Genomic DNA, 14,033 nt, shown 5'->3' with positions numbered 1-14,033 from the left:
GGGGATCCCTGGGTGGCGCAGTGGTTTAGCGCCTGCCTTTGGCCCAGGGCGTGATCCTGGAGACCCGGGATCAAGTCCCACGTCGGGCTCCCGGTGCATGGAGCCTGCTTCTCCCTCTGCCTGTGTGTCTCTGCCTCTCTCTTTCTCTCTCTCTGTGTGATTATCATAAATAAATAAAAATATTAAAAAAAAAAAATCCACATTTAAGTGGACTCGCACAGATCTTAACCATATTGTTCAAGGGTCAACTGTATTTTTTACAAGAACTAAATGGTTGGGACGCCTGGGTGGCTCAGTGGTTGAGCGCCTGCCTTTGGCCCAGAGTGTGATCCTGGGGTCCTGGAATCAAGTCCCACATCGGGCTCCCTGTGTGAAGCCTGCTTCTCTGCTTCTCTGTCTGTCTATGTGTCTGCCTCTCTCTCTCTCTCTCTCTCTGTGTGTCTCTCATGAATAAATAAATAAAATCTTAAAAAAAAAAAAAGAACAGTTAATATTTTGTTTCTATAGAAATATTCCAGGCAATAAGTTATAAGCAATAAGTTAAACATGGCACTAACTTGCAACCCCTAATAAATTAATGTATCTAAATAAGGACTATCAGTGTGTCCTATCATAGAGACAACCAGATATTGTCACCCGATAGGGCAGTCTATGAAATATTCTTAACTACCCCCCCAAAAAAATCAAACCTATAATCTGATCACATACTTATTCACAGAAATACAAAGGATATAGAAACCAGTTGTATCATAATAATGCAATTAGCAAACAAATCAAACAATTCAGTTCCTTAAACACACTGCAAAGTAGACCAGAGTTGGTGGCGTAATAGAAGAGTAAGACTCTAACTAGAGTTTTAACAGACCGATGTATCAACCAATCAATATTTTAACAGTGGCCGGGTGATAATACATTTCGTTGCATGTACAATAATGGCTTTGGGGTTGGTTTTTTAAAAATTATTTTACAGATATATAATGAAATACATATAGACACATATATACTGAAATACATAGAGATACATATGTATGAAATAATATATCTGGGATTTCCATTAAAACATGTGAAAGGGAGAAGAAATATATGACAGTATAAATGAAAAAAGATCGTTGAAAATTGTTGACGTAGGGTGGTGGAATGATAGTATAGACCTACAAAATTCTTTAACTAAGGAAATGTCCTTCTAGTAACTCTTTAACATAGTATGCTCCAGTGAAAAAAATATGCCATCACTTAGAGGATGCACTATTAATTTATGCATTATTAATAAAGTAAAAATACCTTACAAAGTAAACCATAACATATTATCAATGGAAAGATTCTTCCTGATTTTAGAGCTATCAGAGTCCCCCCAAGAAAATAAATAGAAAAATGAAAATTGTATCTTAGAATTGATGAAACACAGCAATCCACTAATTGTTTAATCCAGAATTCACATATAAACCTCTATTAACTGAAGATTACTTCAGCAAATTTACTGGCAATCTTATAAGCATGCACAACTTACCTAGGCTGGCAACGTTCACATAAATATGTATCAGGAATATGCTGCCTGTCAATCCCCATGCAGTCAATATGTTGCCAAACACTTAAAGAAAAAAGCAGAACATATAAAATATTAATAGAATCATCCTAACTTAAGATTTGATATTCTATTTAACTATCACTTAGTAAGCGCCCACTTTGAGTTTAGTATTGAAAAGTGCTGTGACGAATTCATAGAAATATGTTCTTAGGGGAATAAAACTTTGAGATGCAAAGACAAAAGGACAAGTATAGGATATTATATATATATGTATGTGTGTGTATATATATATATATATATATATATTTCTAAAGCAAGTATCACTTAAAAATGTGAAAGGTATACATTACAAATATTATCAAAAGTCACAAAGTGAAGATGTCCACATTACTTCAAATTTATAGGAAAAGCACCCTAGAGAATAATGGACTTGAATAAAACCTCATTTGGGAAATTAGAAAGAAAAGACAGCCACATTTTCTCAAGTACATAGATATGAGAAGCAACAGCCAGAATGTAGTTAATCTATATAAAGGGGGATTTTTATTCAGATTATACAGGAATATCAGGATGTGTATAGATTTCCTCTACCTGGGAACAGGCAAAACTAGAGGTACTTTGATGGTACACAGTTAATTCAAAGAAGTTAAAAAAACAAAGAAAAACGAACTAAGAGGATTTTCCAACATTTCAAACCTGAGTTAAAGACAGAACTAGAATGTGGCAGAAAAGATAAAGAATCCAAGATACATTCAGTGAGGACAGGGATTAAACCTACCCTGTCCTTAAATTATTTTTATGGAATACATAGATCAGCTCGAGGCAACTTCTCAATTTGTCATTATTGTATTTTGTTGCCAAGACTTTAACTGGCCCAATAGTTCCTAAAAATAGTCTTAATTACTCTTTACATAATAATTAGCCACTTCTAATATACCTCTACTGAATTAACTGCTACCGCATGTTCTTCACTTCTGAACTGAGAATGCTGGGAAAAGAACTGGTAGGAGGTGGAAGGTAATGGAATATAAGATGTGGGGAGAAAAAAGTGAGAAAGAAAAGCAGAGCACCTGACAAGGAGGGTTAGAATAACAAACTAAATTAACTTTGGGGGTAAGTAATAATGTCATGAAGACAACAGAACAAAACTAGTAAATGAATAAATGATCTGAGCTCTAGATGTCAAACTTGAAACAGGAGTATAGGCACATGGAAATACAGAGTGGCAATATAGAACTAGAAGAGAGGATAAAAGATAAAGCCTTGCTAGTCTACTACAGATTAAGCAGTAGAAAAATAAAACAACTAAAAATAGATTGATAACAGAGAGCAGCTGCTGAGAAGCAAGTACCTTGAACAATCCAAAAACTGAAATGGTCCTTCAAGGATCTGTAGATAGGTATAAATCCTAAGGACTATTTCACTATTTTCTAATCAAGCTATTTCTATATTATATCTGGATCATTGTAATGAAATCAAAAGAAACCATGCATTAAAATGAAAACACTGACAAATGGTATATAATTTATTACATTAGACAATATCAACTAAAATTATATTAATGATCAGTTAAAGTATGAATTGGGAATTTCTAATTATTTAAAAAATAATAAAGAAAACAAGTTATCATTGAAGTTATTATTTTAGTTTTTAAATTACCTCCTGAATAAATTAACTAAGGTGATTGTTCATAGTAATGATATGTGTCACAGTAATTTTTAAATTTGAAAAGTTACAATATATTTTCATTAAAATTAACTCAAAATATCACATTACATAAAAATATCAAATTTCACTCTCCAATTAAGACTAATTTCCCCCCTTTTTGGCAAAAGCAAATCAACATTTTGAAATATAATGTTTTTATATCAATAACATCCAACTACATGCATGTTTTATATCAATAACATCCAACTCCTAACCACATAATAGATGGGAACAAAATTACAAATAACGAAAAGTAATTTCTATTTGGCTCTAAGATGTATTTTTACCCTCACATTCAAATATGGGTATATGTTATACTATTTCAAATCAAATAATGAAGCTATGCCACAAAGATCTGACCCAGGAAATTGTGTAAAGCCACCAAAATTTCTTACCTCCTACACTACACTGCTTAAATCCTCTCTGCTTCCCACTCTGTGCAGGGGATGGACTCAGTAACTTTCAGGCTGAAATCCTACTGTTGTTCCCTCTCCATCCTCCCCAACTCCCTCCCCCCTTAAAAAAAAATGAAAACAAAACCCCACTTTCTGTCCCAATCACACCTTCTCTAGGGGAGGAGGCCTTTCTTGGTGGTTGAACCAGGGTTGGGGGAGGGGAGACTGTGGTTCTGGTTCAAGGTGACTCCAGAGTGCTGCAAGGTTCAAGTCAAAAGGAGGTGAGAGAGTCAGGTCAAACAAACATCAATCAAAATGTATAATTCCCCCAAACTGGAAAATCACAGTTGACTATACAGCACAAATAATTCCAAAGGAAATTCAGAGGGCTCATTTTTCTATCTTGTCTACCACTACATGTAGTTGTATTATTCCTGAATGAGCAAAAAGAGAGATGGGATCCTACATGAATAAAGTTCAGAACTGATTGCCTATTACTCAGTCAACAATGAAGATTTCTAATAAACTCTAAGAGAGCTTCTTTGCCATAGGGACTTTTTCTAGCAAAACACACTTCACATTGACAGCAGCAATGCATCAAAAAATGCATTCATCAATTCCTTTAAAAGTGACCCTATCTTCTCCAAGATTAAATATCAAAGGTTAGCAAAATTCAAAAAGGTAAACTAATGGTGTAAAACATTTTACCTGCATTTGTCACAACAGATCATGTATCCATCATCATGTGTAAAACCACATATACACCTGGTTACATCAGTACCATAACTTCCATCCTCAGATGTGCTGATTGTAGTAGCACTGGAAGTTTCATCAAAATTAGGAGTGGTAAATATGCCTACTTCATTTTTGCTAATAAGAACTGATGGAGGAGGGGAAGCCGGAGGTGTTGGAGGAGGACGAGCACCATAATTATGGTCCTGGATAATTGAACACAAATACAGCACAATATAATTTCAACAATATGAACACAAATAAAATTTGATCCTTAATTTACATTCTCAAGAAATATGAAATTGGTCCATTTCTTCCTTAATACCTTTAAAATAATGACATGGTAAAGCTCGATATTAAACCATACTAGGAAGTGAAAATGTCTACCTAAAACCTCAGTCACCTACACAGTGACTTCCCTCAAACTCTTGCCCTCATCTCTCCAATCAAAAGACATCCTTACAAGCCATATGATCAGGGATGCCTGGGTGGCTCAGCAGTTGAGCATCTGCCTTCAGCTCAGGGCATGATCCCGGGATCCGGGATTGAGTCTCACATCGGGCTCCTTATAGAGAGCCTGCTTCTCTCTGTCTCTCTTTCTGTCTCTGCCTCTCTCTCTCTCTCTGTCTCTCATGAATAAATGAATAAAATCTTTAAAACACACAAAAAAACTCCTATGGTCAAAGAGCTCCACCTTCAAGATAGAAGCAGGTACCAGAGGTTTAAAAAAAGAAAAGAAAAGAAAAGAAAAGAAAAGAAAAACACTTCAGGAATGTGGATACTAAAAAAAAAAAACAACAACAACAAAATGACTAATAAAACCATAAAACTAGGGGATCCCTGGGTGGCGCAGCGGTTTGGCGCCTGCCTTTGGCCCAGGGCATGATCCTGGAGACCCGGGATCGAATCCCACGTCGGGTTCCCAGTGCATGGAGCCTGCTTCTCCCTCTGCCTGTGTCTCTGCCTCTCTCCCTCTCTCTCTCTCTGTGACTATCATAAATAAAGAAAAATTAAAAAAAAAAAAAACCATAAAACTATAAAAAAAAAACAAAAAACAAAAAACAAAATGACTAATAAAGACATATTATCACTATAAAGCATGTAACAGGAGATTTTTTAAAATTTGGTTTTTTAGGCAGCCCCAGTGGCTTAGTGGTTTAGTGCTGCCTTCAGCCCAGGGCACGATCCTGGAGACCCAGGACTGAGTCCCACGTCAGGTTCCCTGCGTGGAGCCTGCTTCTCCCACTGCCTGTGCCTCTGCCTATCTCTCTCTCTCTCTCTGTCTCTCATGAATAAGTAAATAAAATATTTTAAAAAATAATAATAATTGTACCTGGACAGTATCACAAATGTGTCCAGTTCTACAACTTTCAATCTAACCTCTGCCTCTTATTAGCTATGAAACACTGAATAAGTTAATTTAGATAAGCTTTCATTTTTTCAGCTATGAAACAGGAATTAAAATTATACCCATTCATGAGGTTGGTTTTGAAGATTAAATGAGATAATACATGTAAAAATGTTTAGAACTATGACACGGAAGTGCTCAATAAATGGTAATTACGTAATTTACTATATAAATTACAATGTAAAATACAGAATCAACGGTAGATAGTGAATACAATTCCATGAATTTTTTTTAGAGAATATAAAGAACTCTAACACTAAACTATTAACAGTATAATAATAATTTTAAAACTTGTAGAGAATGCCTCTTCTAGAATTTTAATCCCGTGAATAAATATAGTTAGAGCAATAAAAAAATTAAACTGCAAATTTAATACCTAATTGTTTAAATATAAGACAGAATTGTCTTCTAAATATTCAGTTTTATGCACAATACCTCAAACATCTACTTTCAACTTCCAGATAGAAAAAATACCACTCCAGAAAAATATTTGACACTTACCGCATAGGGCAAACCGATGTAACTGTGTGAATGATGCGAGCTGCTGGTATATAACTGGTGGGGATAACTGTTGGATTTCTCAACTACCACAGGGCTAGCTTCTACGGATTCTGGTCTGGAGGGGGGAAAAAATTGCATCAAAGAAAATTCCATTCATTTTTGTTCTGCTCATCAATTTAAAATTAAGCATTTACTTTATTGTCTATACAAATTTCTTTTTGTACCCTGTGGACAAGATATATCCTATATATCCTGTCTAGATTCTGGATCATAACAAAACTTTTAAGTAAAATCAATGTCTCTCCTCCAAGTTCAAATACAGTTGAAGAATGAACATTATATAATATACTCAGTGGCACTGGGGGCATTACACACAGGGGAGGACAAAAGTGGCAGAAACAATTTAAACAGGATGAAGAACATACTGAATCTACATGGGCCCCAGTGTCAATGTGAATGAAGTATACATTTTAATGTTCAAAACTGTACGTATGTGTTAGTGTGCCAAGAAGTAATAAAGCCATGGAAAATATCATTTAAAGTTAAGAAATAAGAAACTTCATAATGAACCAAGGTTTGCTTATGAAAAAATACAAGCAGCAGCCTGTAGTAAGATGAGCAATTAATGAAATGGTTAAGTAGTGATGACGTGACCATCAATTGATACAACTGGGACTAACACACTTACCCTCTGTGACTGCCACATAAGCTCCCTGGCCTAGCATTTTCCATATACCTCTCTCCCAATTTCCTTACTCATATCAATCCTCCTGAACCTTGTCCTGGTAATTCCTATTGATCAATGTGGTAGTGAACCTACTTCAGAGAACAATTCACAATGAAATTGCTTTCTGCCTTGCACACACAAAACATGATTTGTTTCTGTGCCCTTATTCTTGCCATAGCCACCAACTGAGATTTTATGATACTCCTTATCCTCCCATTCAAAATTTGCCCTTAGAACTTAGTACTATTTGTACTCTTCATGGTTTAAGACTTCTTAATGCAGTTACATTCTAGTTGTCCTACTTCTATAGTTAACTGCTTCTTCATACACTGCTCCTGTCTCACTCCCCTATACAAAGTCTCATTTTAGCTCTAAGTGACTGCTGCCATGAGATCTAATATTCCACAACCAGGAAAGAACGGAGGCACAAACTGAGGTTGTTACATGGTTCTGGAGGAAATTACAGAAAAGCTTACAAAATGTTTTGAATACTTTAAAAATCAATACTCACCTAATGCCTATGCTGCTATTTTATTGTTTTTATGCTGTTATTTTGAAAATTATTTGTTCACTCCTTCTTTTAAAAAAGAAATATTTTTAAAATTTAAAATCAATACATTCTCATTGCTTAAAACTTAAATAACTAAGAAAGTGAAAACCATGTCTTCATCCAAAACTCACACTCATGTTAAGATACAATGTAATTCCCTCTAAATTCTATCCATAAATATACATAAGAGCTGTTTATTTTTAAAAATGACAATATACTATATTTGCTTTTTCAATTTGCTTGTTCCATCTTTCAGTGTCAATACTTATCTACCTTATTTTTGGTAATAATTGCTGACTTCATTATGTAAATGTACATAGTTTACTTAATAATCTTCCTACTGGTGGGGGCATCTGGGTGGCTCAGGCAGTTAAGTGTCAGACTTGATTTCAGCTCAGGTCCTGATTTTAGCATTGTGTGATCCAGCCTGGCATCAGGCTCTACACCTAGCACGGAGTTCGCCTTAAAGGCTCTCGTTCTCACTCTGCCCTTTCCCCAGCTTGCATACACACTCTTTCTCTATATAAATAAATAAAATTATAAAGGAAATTAAAAAGGAAAGAAAGCAATTTCCCTATTGGTGGATATTTCTTTATATTTTTCACTGTTAAAGGTATCATTGCATTTATAGACCCTTCAACAGATCTTCTTTAAATACACGAGAATATTTCTACAATATGGATCCCTGAGGAAATGCTCAACAGAAGGGCAAATGCATATAAAATAGATATTAGTAAGTTGCCTTTGACTGATTTACAGTATCAATTGCTTTAAAAATTCTTCAAAACTTATACAGAAGGAAGAAGTCAGGGCACATGGGTGACTCAGACAGCCAAGCATCTGACTCTTGATTTCAGTTCTAGTCATGATCTCAGGGTGGTGGGATCAAAGCCCCAAGTTGGGAGTCTACTTGAGGAGTGATTTTTCTCTCTCACTCTGCCTTTCCCACAACTTGTGTTTGACTATGTGCACGCATGTGCAAGCGTGCTCTCTCTCAAATAAATCTTAGAAATATTACGTAGAAGGAAAAAGAATTTTGGCAATTCCTAGGGCAGCCCTGGTGGCGCAGCGGTTTAGCGCCACCTGCAGCCCAGGGCATGATCCTGGAGACCCAGGATAGAGTACCACATTGGGCTCCCTGCATGGAGCCTGCTTCTCCCTCTGTCTGTGTCTCTGCCTCTCTCTCTCTCTCTCTCTCTCTCTCTGTGCCGCTATGAATGAATAAATAAAATCTTAAAAAAAAAAATTTTGGCAATTCCTGATCTATAATACTATTTTTAAGGCAACATGAGATATTTTGGTCAAAACACAAAGACTTACACTTTTTTTTTTTTAAAGATTTTATTTATTTATTCATGAGAGAGAGAGAGAGAGAGAGAGGCAGAGACACAGGCAGAGGGAGAAGGAGGCTCCATGCAGGGAGCCTGACATGGGACTCGATCCCGGGACTCCAGGATCAGACCCTGGGCCAAAGGCGGCGCTAAACCGCTGAGCCACCAGGGCTGCCCAGACTTACACTTAAAGATTTAGATCAAACTCTGAATATACTACTAAAGAGTATGGCAAAAACTTTGTTATTTTGAAGTAGTTAATGGTTAAGCATAAAAAAAACTTTCCAAAAAAAAAACAAACAAACAAACCCTGTCAGCACAAAAGCAGTTAAATTCAAGCATGTAAATCAGTCACAAACACATAACCTCATGATTCAAACTGAAGCTGCACCACTGACACTTTGGTAATTAAAAGTAGAAATTCTTTATCAAGATCCTCATCTCTAATGCTGCTTATACTAAAAGTAATTTTTAAAAGGTAACACTTTTTGAAAGTGTTACTTTAATGTCAACCATAAATTTGGTTGACATATTTTAAGGATTTTTCCCGAATGATAAAATAGTATTAAAAAAAAAGTAACACAACAACATGTATCTTTAGAAATATTCTTTAAAAGCTCCATGGTGTTAAATGTCCCCAAAGCTCTGCATTTCCAGAACATGGTAAACATGCAACTTTGTGACAAATACCAAAGTCAAACATCCTTGATCCAGTAACCCCATTTTTGGGAATTTATCCTAAGAAAGTAATTCCCACTAGACAAAGACCTGCAGATTTGAGATGTGTATTGTAACACTATTTATAAAACTATGTATAAGAGAAATCATTTAATATCCACTCAAAATATGATTAATTAAATCCAGGTAAACCTACCCTATTTATATATGGATAATATCTTGGCAGGAACTCATAACAAAAATCACTATACTGAGGTCACAGGAGTTTCCCTCAAAATCTTCTGGCCCATTTAATACATTTCTAATGTCAGGGCTAAAGGGATAATACACAATAACAAATTTCTGTGTAAACAGCTGCTACAGTACTATGTTTAGCCAATACATACAGACATAAATACATATACCTACACACATACATAAATAACAATATACAGGCATAACATTTATAACAGAAACTATATTAGCATATTTCTATAAATAACTGCATATCAAAACATAAGTCATAGTGCTTTGTTCACCCTACAGACAGATGAGATTTCACTTACATAATTTTGATGTCACTTTTCAAATAGCAGGATACTTATTTGTACTCATTTATATATGGCTTTGTATGTGTCCTTAAATCACTGAAACAATGATCACTGTCAAAAAGATAATCTCCATTCAAGGGAAACTTCCCAAAAGATAACCACTCTCTAGTCTGACAATTCAAAGTGTTAAAAAATAGCACATAATTAAAGTATTTGTAATATATGAGCAATAAAGGCGGGTGCCTGGGTGGCTCAGTCGGTTTGGTGTCCAACTCTTGGTTTTGGCTCAGGTCATGATTTTAGGGTCATGACATAAAGCCTCCATGTTTGACTCTGTGCTCAGTAGGGAGTCTGCTTCTTTCCCTCTCACCCTGCCCCTCCCACTGTCGACACACTCTCTAAAATAAATAAATGAGTCTTTAAAGAAAAAAACAGATACATACATACATACATATATGTATGCAGTAAGGTATGGCCAAATGGTCAAAACAGCATTTGTAGATGAACTCTCTTTTTCAAACCTCTGAATTCTGTTTCTCACAAACTGAGGACATGAAATGCATAGAGCTTTCTAATATGTAACTTGGCTCTAAAATGAAACTTAAAAATATGCTCTCTTAAAAAAGAATTATGTTCTCTTGTTGACTAAGCCAACACTCAAATACTAACTGCTTCTTTTGGAAGTTCCCTAATAGCTAATAAACGCAGAAGCAGCGATCAAAGTAGAAAAATCATGAATTTTCAACCCTCTAGAGATGATGGATTTAAGCAACAGATAGCCAATGGATGCTAAAACCTTGAAAGGTTGAAAGCTAATGGCCAGATAAGGCTAACAACACCTGAATCTTTTTCTCTTTTTTTTTTTTCCTGAGGGGGGGTGGGGGCAGAAAGAGAAGCAGGCTCCCTGCGGGGAACCTGATGTGGGACTCAATCCCAGGACCCCAGGATCACAATTTGAGCCGAAGACAGATGCTCAACCACTGAGCCACCCAGGCGCCCCTGAATCTGTTCATTCTTTTTATCATTGAAAGTTACACAACCAAGTTTTATGTACCTCTCTAATACTATACAACAGAAATTACAAAGTCCCACACACAAAATATTATGCTGAAAAGAAAAAGGGAGGAAAATGAGAGAGGTAATAAAAGAATCTGAAGCTAATCACATCTCCACATCTAAATACCAGTTTACAGAAATATGGGGATAAGTAGATTTATCCATGACAGCAAAAGGAAGCAACAGGCCAAATCCAGAATGTTAAAACTTCTAGAGACCAAAAGACTCAGTTTTTCAACAGTGTATGGTATGAGGAAAAACAAATTTAAAAGGTTGCTGCAGATAAAAAGAGATTCAAAGATATTTCAATCAAATACAAGTGTGGATCTTGTCTGGATGTCAATAGAACACACCAGTTACGAAGAGTTTTCAGACAAGTAAGGGAAATCTGAAGATGAACTGGGTATATTAAGAAAGTTAATTCTGTCATATGAAATAACAGTATTGTGGTTTTAAAAAAATCCTTATCTTTAAGTGATGTACAGTGAAGAAAACATAGGTAAAATGATGTGGGGATTTGCTTTAAATATTAAATAAAACTGTAAGATAAGACTGGCAAATCTTTGCATTTATCTTACGTTTCATATCTTTTATTCAATAGGTACCTGTAAAAATGGTATACTATTTCCTTTCCACCCAACTCAGGAAAATATCCTAGGCATTTCTATTTCTAAGCCTCAACCCTTACTTCTTGATTTCAACACATTTCTCATAACTTTACTTCATATACTCAAGGAGTACTTTCCTAAATGCTTCAACTCATCAAAATGTTTATAAATCCTATGGATTCCTATAGCACTTATTTATTGTATTGTTAATTTATTACTTTTCATGTAGTATTTTTGTATGCTATCAGTCTTATCCCATATATTTATTTTTTTCTTCCAAACTCCATAAAAATTAACAAGTCTTCTCTCTTAAAAAAACAAAACAAAACCATGGGGATGCCTGGCTGACTCAGTCAGAACTTTCGGCTCTTGATCTCACAGGGTTGTAAGTTCAAGCCCCATGTGGGATGTAGAGATTACTTTAATTAATTAAAACTTTTAGAAATGCATGAAATTAGGACATAAGTGTCTATGGATGGCCATTCAATGGGTGTACAGCTGAGTAGTCACCTTTCTAAATTTGAACTTATTATCTGTAATGTGGGGATAAATATACCCCTTTCACCTTCTCTCCAGCAATATGGATGATACTCAAATGAAAGAATATGAAAATCCATTTTTTTTGAAAATGCATTTTCTCAACTATAATGCATTATACAGATGTACAACACTACTTATTTTTTCAGAAATGTCTCTAAAGTATAACTAAGTATTCAGTCTAAAATTGCTTTTCAATTATTTTATTTTTAAAGATTTTATTTATGAGAGAGAGAGAGAGAGAGAGAGAGAAAGAGAGAGAGAGGCAGAGACACAGGCAGAGGGAGAAACAGGCTCCATGCAGGGAGCCCAATGCGGGACTCAATCCCGGGACTCCAGGATCACGCTCTGGGCCAAAGGCAGACACTAAACCGCTGAGCTACTGAGGCATCCCACGTACATCATTTTTCTATACTTAACTTTCCTTGTCTTTTTTTTTTCCTTATCTTTTTTAATAACACAAGCTCCAGGAGGCAAGGAGCTACATACTACCAACAAAATAAGAAATAGAAAATAATATGACAACAGAATGGCATTAATGTTCTAATTCCAGTTACTGCTTAAATCATTCATAATTTTGACACAAAAGCTAAGTAAGCAGGGAAATCGCCATCATTGGCAGCATTTTTCAAATGTTCTAAATGATTTTTCTCAATATTACTGTATATCTAGATGTTTATTTATTTGAGAGAGAGAAAATGCCACACAAACATCCTGCAGAACACAGAACCTGATACAGGGCTTTATCCCAGGACCCTGAGATCATGACCCCAGCCAAAGTCAGACACTTAAATGACTGAGACACCCAGGCACCTCTGCACATTTAAGATTTTAGATAATCATGGTTTTTTTTTTAAAGATTTATTTTTAAGTAATCTCTACACCCCACGGAGGGGCTCAAACTCACAACTCTGAGATCAAGAGTTGCATGCTCCACTGACTGAGCCAGCCAGGTGCCCCTTAAATGTTTAAATTATTTCTGTTCTTTTCTTTTCCCCAAGATTTTATTTATTTATTTGACAGAGAGAGAGAGAGAGAGAGACAGAGAGAGAGAGAGAAAGAGAATGAATGCGTACAAGCATAGGGAGAAGCAGAGGGAGAAGTGGACTTCCCGCTGAGCAGGAAGCTGGATGCAGCACTTGATCCCAGGACCCCAAGATCATGACCTGGGCAGAAGGCAGATGCTTAACCAACTGAGCCATCCAGGTACCCCTAAATCACTTCTGTTTTAAGTAGGCTCCACTCCCAGTGTGAACCCAACACAGGGCTTGAACAGATCAAAACCTAAGCTGAGATCAAGAGTCAGACACTTACCTGAGTCACCCAAGTGCCTCTAAACGGTTTTTAAAGTAACAACTTTAAGGTTTCTGGTTGGAAAGTTTTTGGTTTTTTTAAAGATTTTATTTATTCATGAGAGAGACACACACAGAGAGGCAGAGACACAGGCAGAGGGAGAAGCAGGTTCCCTGAAGGGAGCTTGATGCTGGACTCAATCCCAGGGCCCCAGGATCACAACCTGAGCCAAAGGCAGGTGCTCAACCACTGAGCCACCTATTAACTTATTAACTTTCAAGAAACAAATTTAAAAAAGAAAAAAGAAAAAAATTTTTAAGTTAATCTCTACACCCAAAGTGGGGCTCGAACTCATGACCCTGAGTAATGATGAGTCTCATGTTCTACCAACCAAACCAGCCAGGAACTCCTTATTAACCATCTTTTTAACATAGCCCCTTAAGCCCTGGTGATCA

General features: G+C 36.0%; 1 protein-coding gene across 5 annotated transcripts in view; it reads right to left on the bottom strand.

Annotated features, from left to right (window-relative positions):
- Positions 1-14,033, bottom strand: part of KMT2E (lysine methyltransferase 2E (inactive)) — a 90,863-nt gene that overhangs the window by 34,272 nt on the left and 42,558 nt on the right. For all 5 annotated transcript variants that reach the window (XM_026006073.2, XM_072759919.1, XM_072759918.1 and 2 more), the window contains 3 exons: positions 6,269-6,383; positions 4,336-4,565; positions 1,508-1,588 (listed from right to left, as the gene is read on the bottom strand). In XM_026006073.2, the coding sequence (XP_025861858.2) occupies positions 1,508-1,588; positions 4,336-4,565; positions 6,269-6,383 (426 nt within the window). The remainder of the gene's footprint in view (positions 1-1,507; positions 1,589-4,335; positions 4,566-6,268; positions 6,384-14,033) is intronic.

This window comes from Vulpes vulpes, chromosome 5 (assembly GCF_048418805.1).
Source record: "Vulpes vulpes isolate BD-2025 chromosome 5, VulVul3, whole genome shotgun sequence".
In the NCBI taxonomy this organism is placed as follows: domain Eukaryota; kingdom Metazoa; phylum Chordata; class Mammalia; order Carnivora; family Canidae; genus Vulpes; species Vulpes vulpes.
The sequence above is the reverse complement of the archived record's forward strand: the minus strand, read 5'-3'. Positions and strand labels throughout refer to the sequence as shown.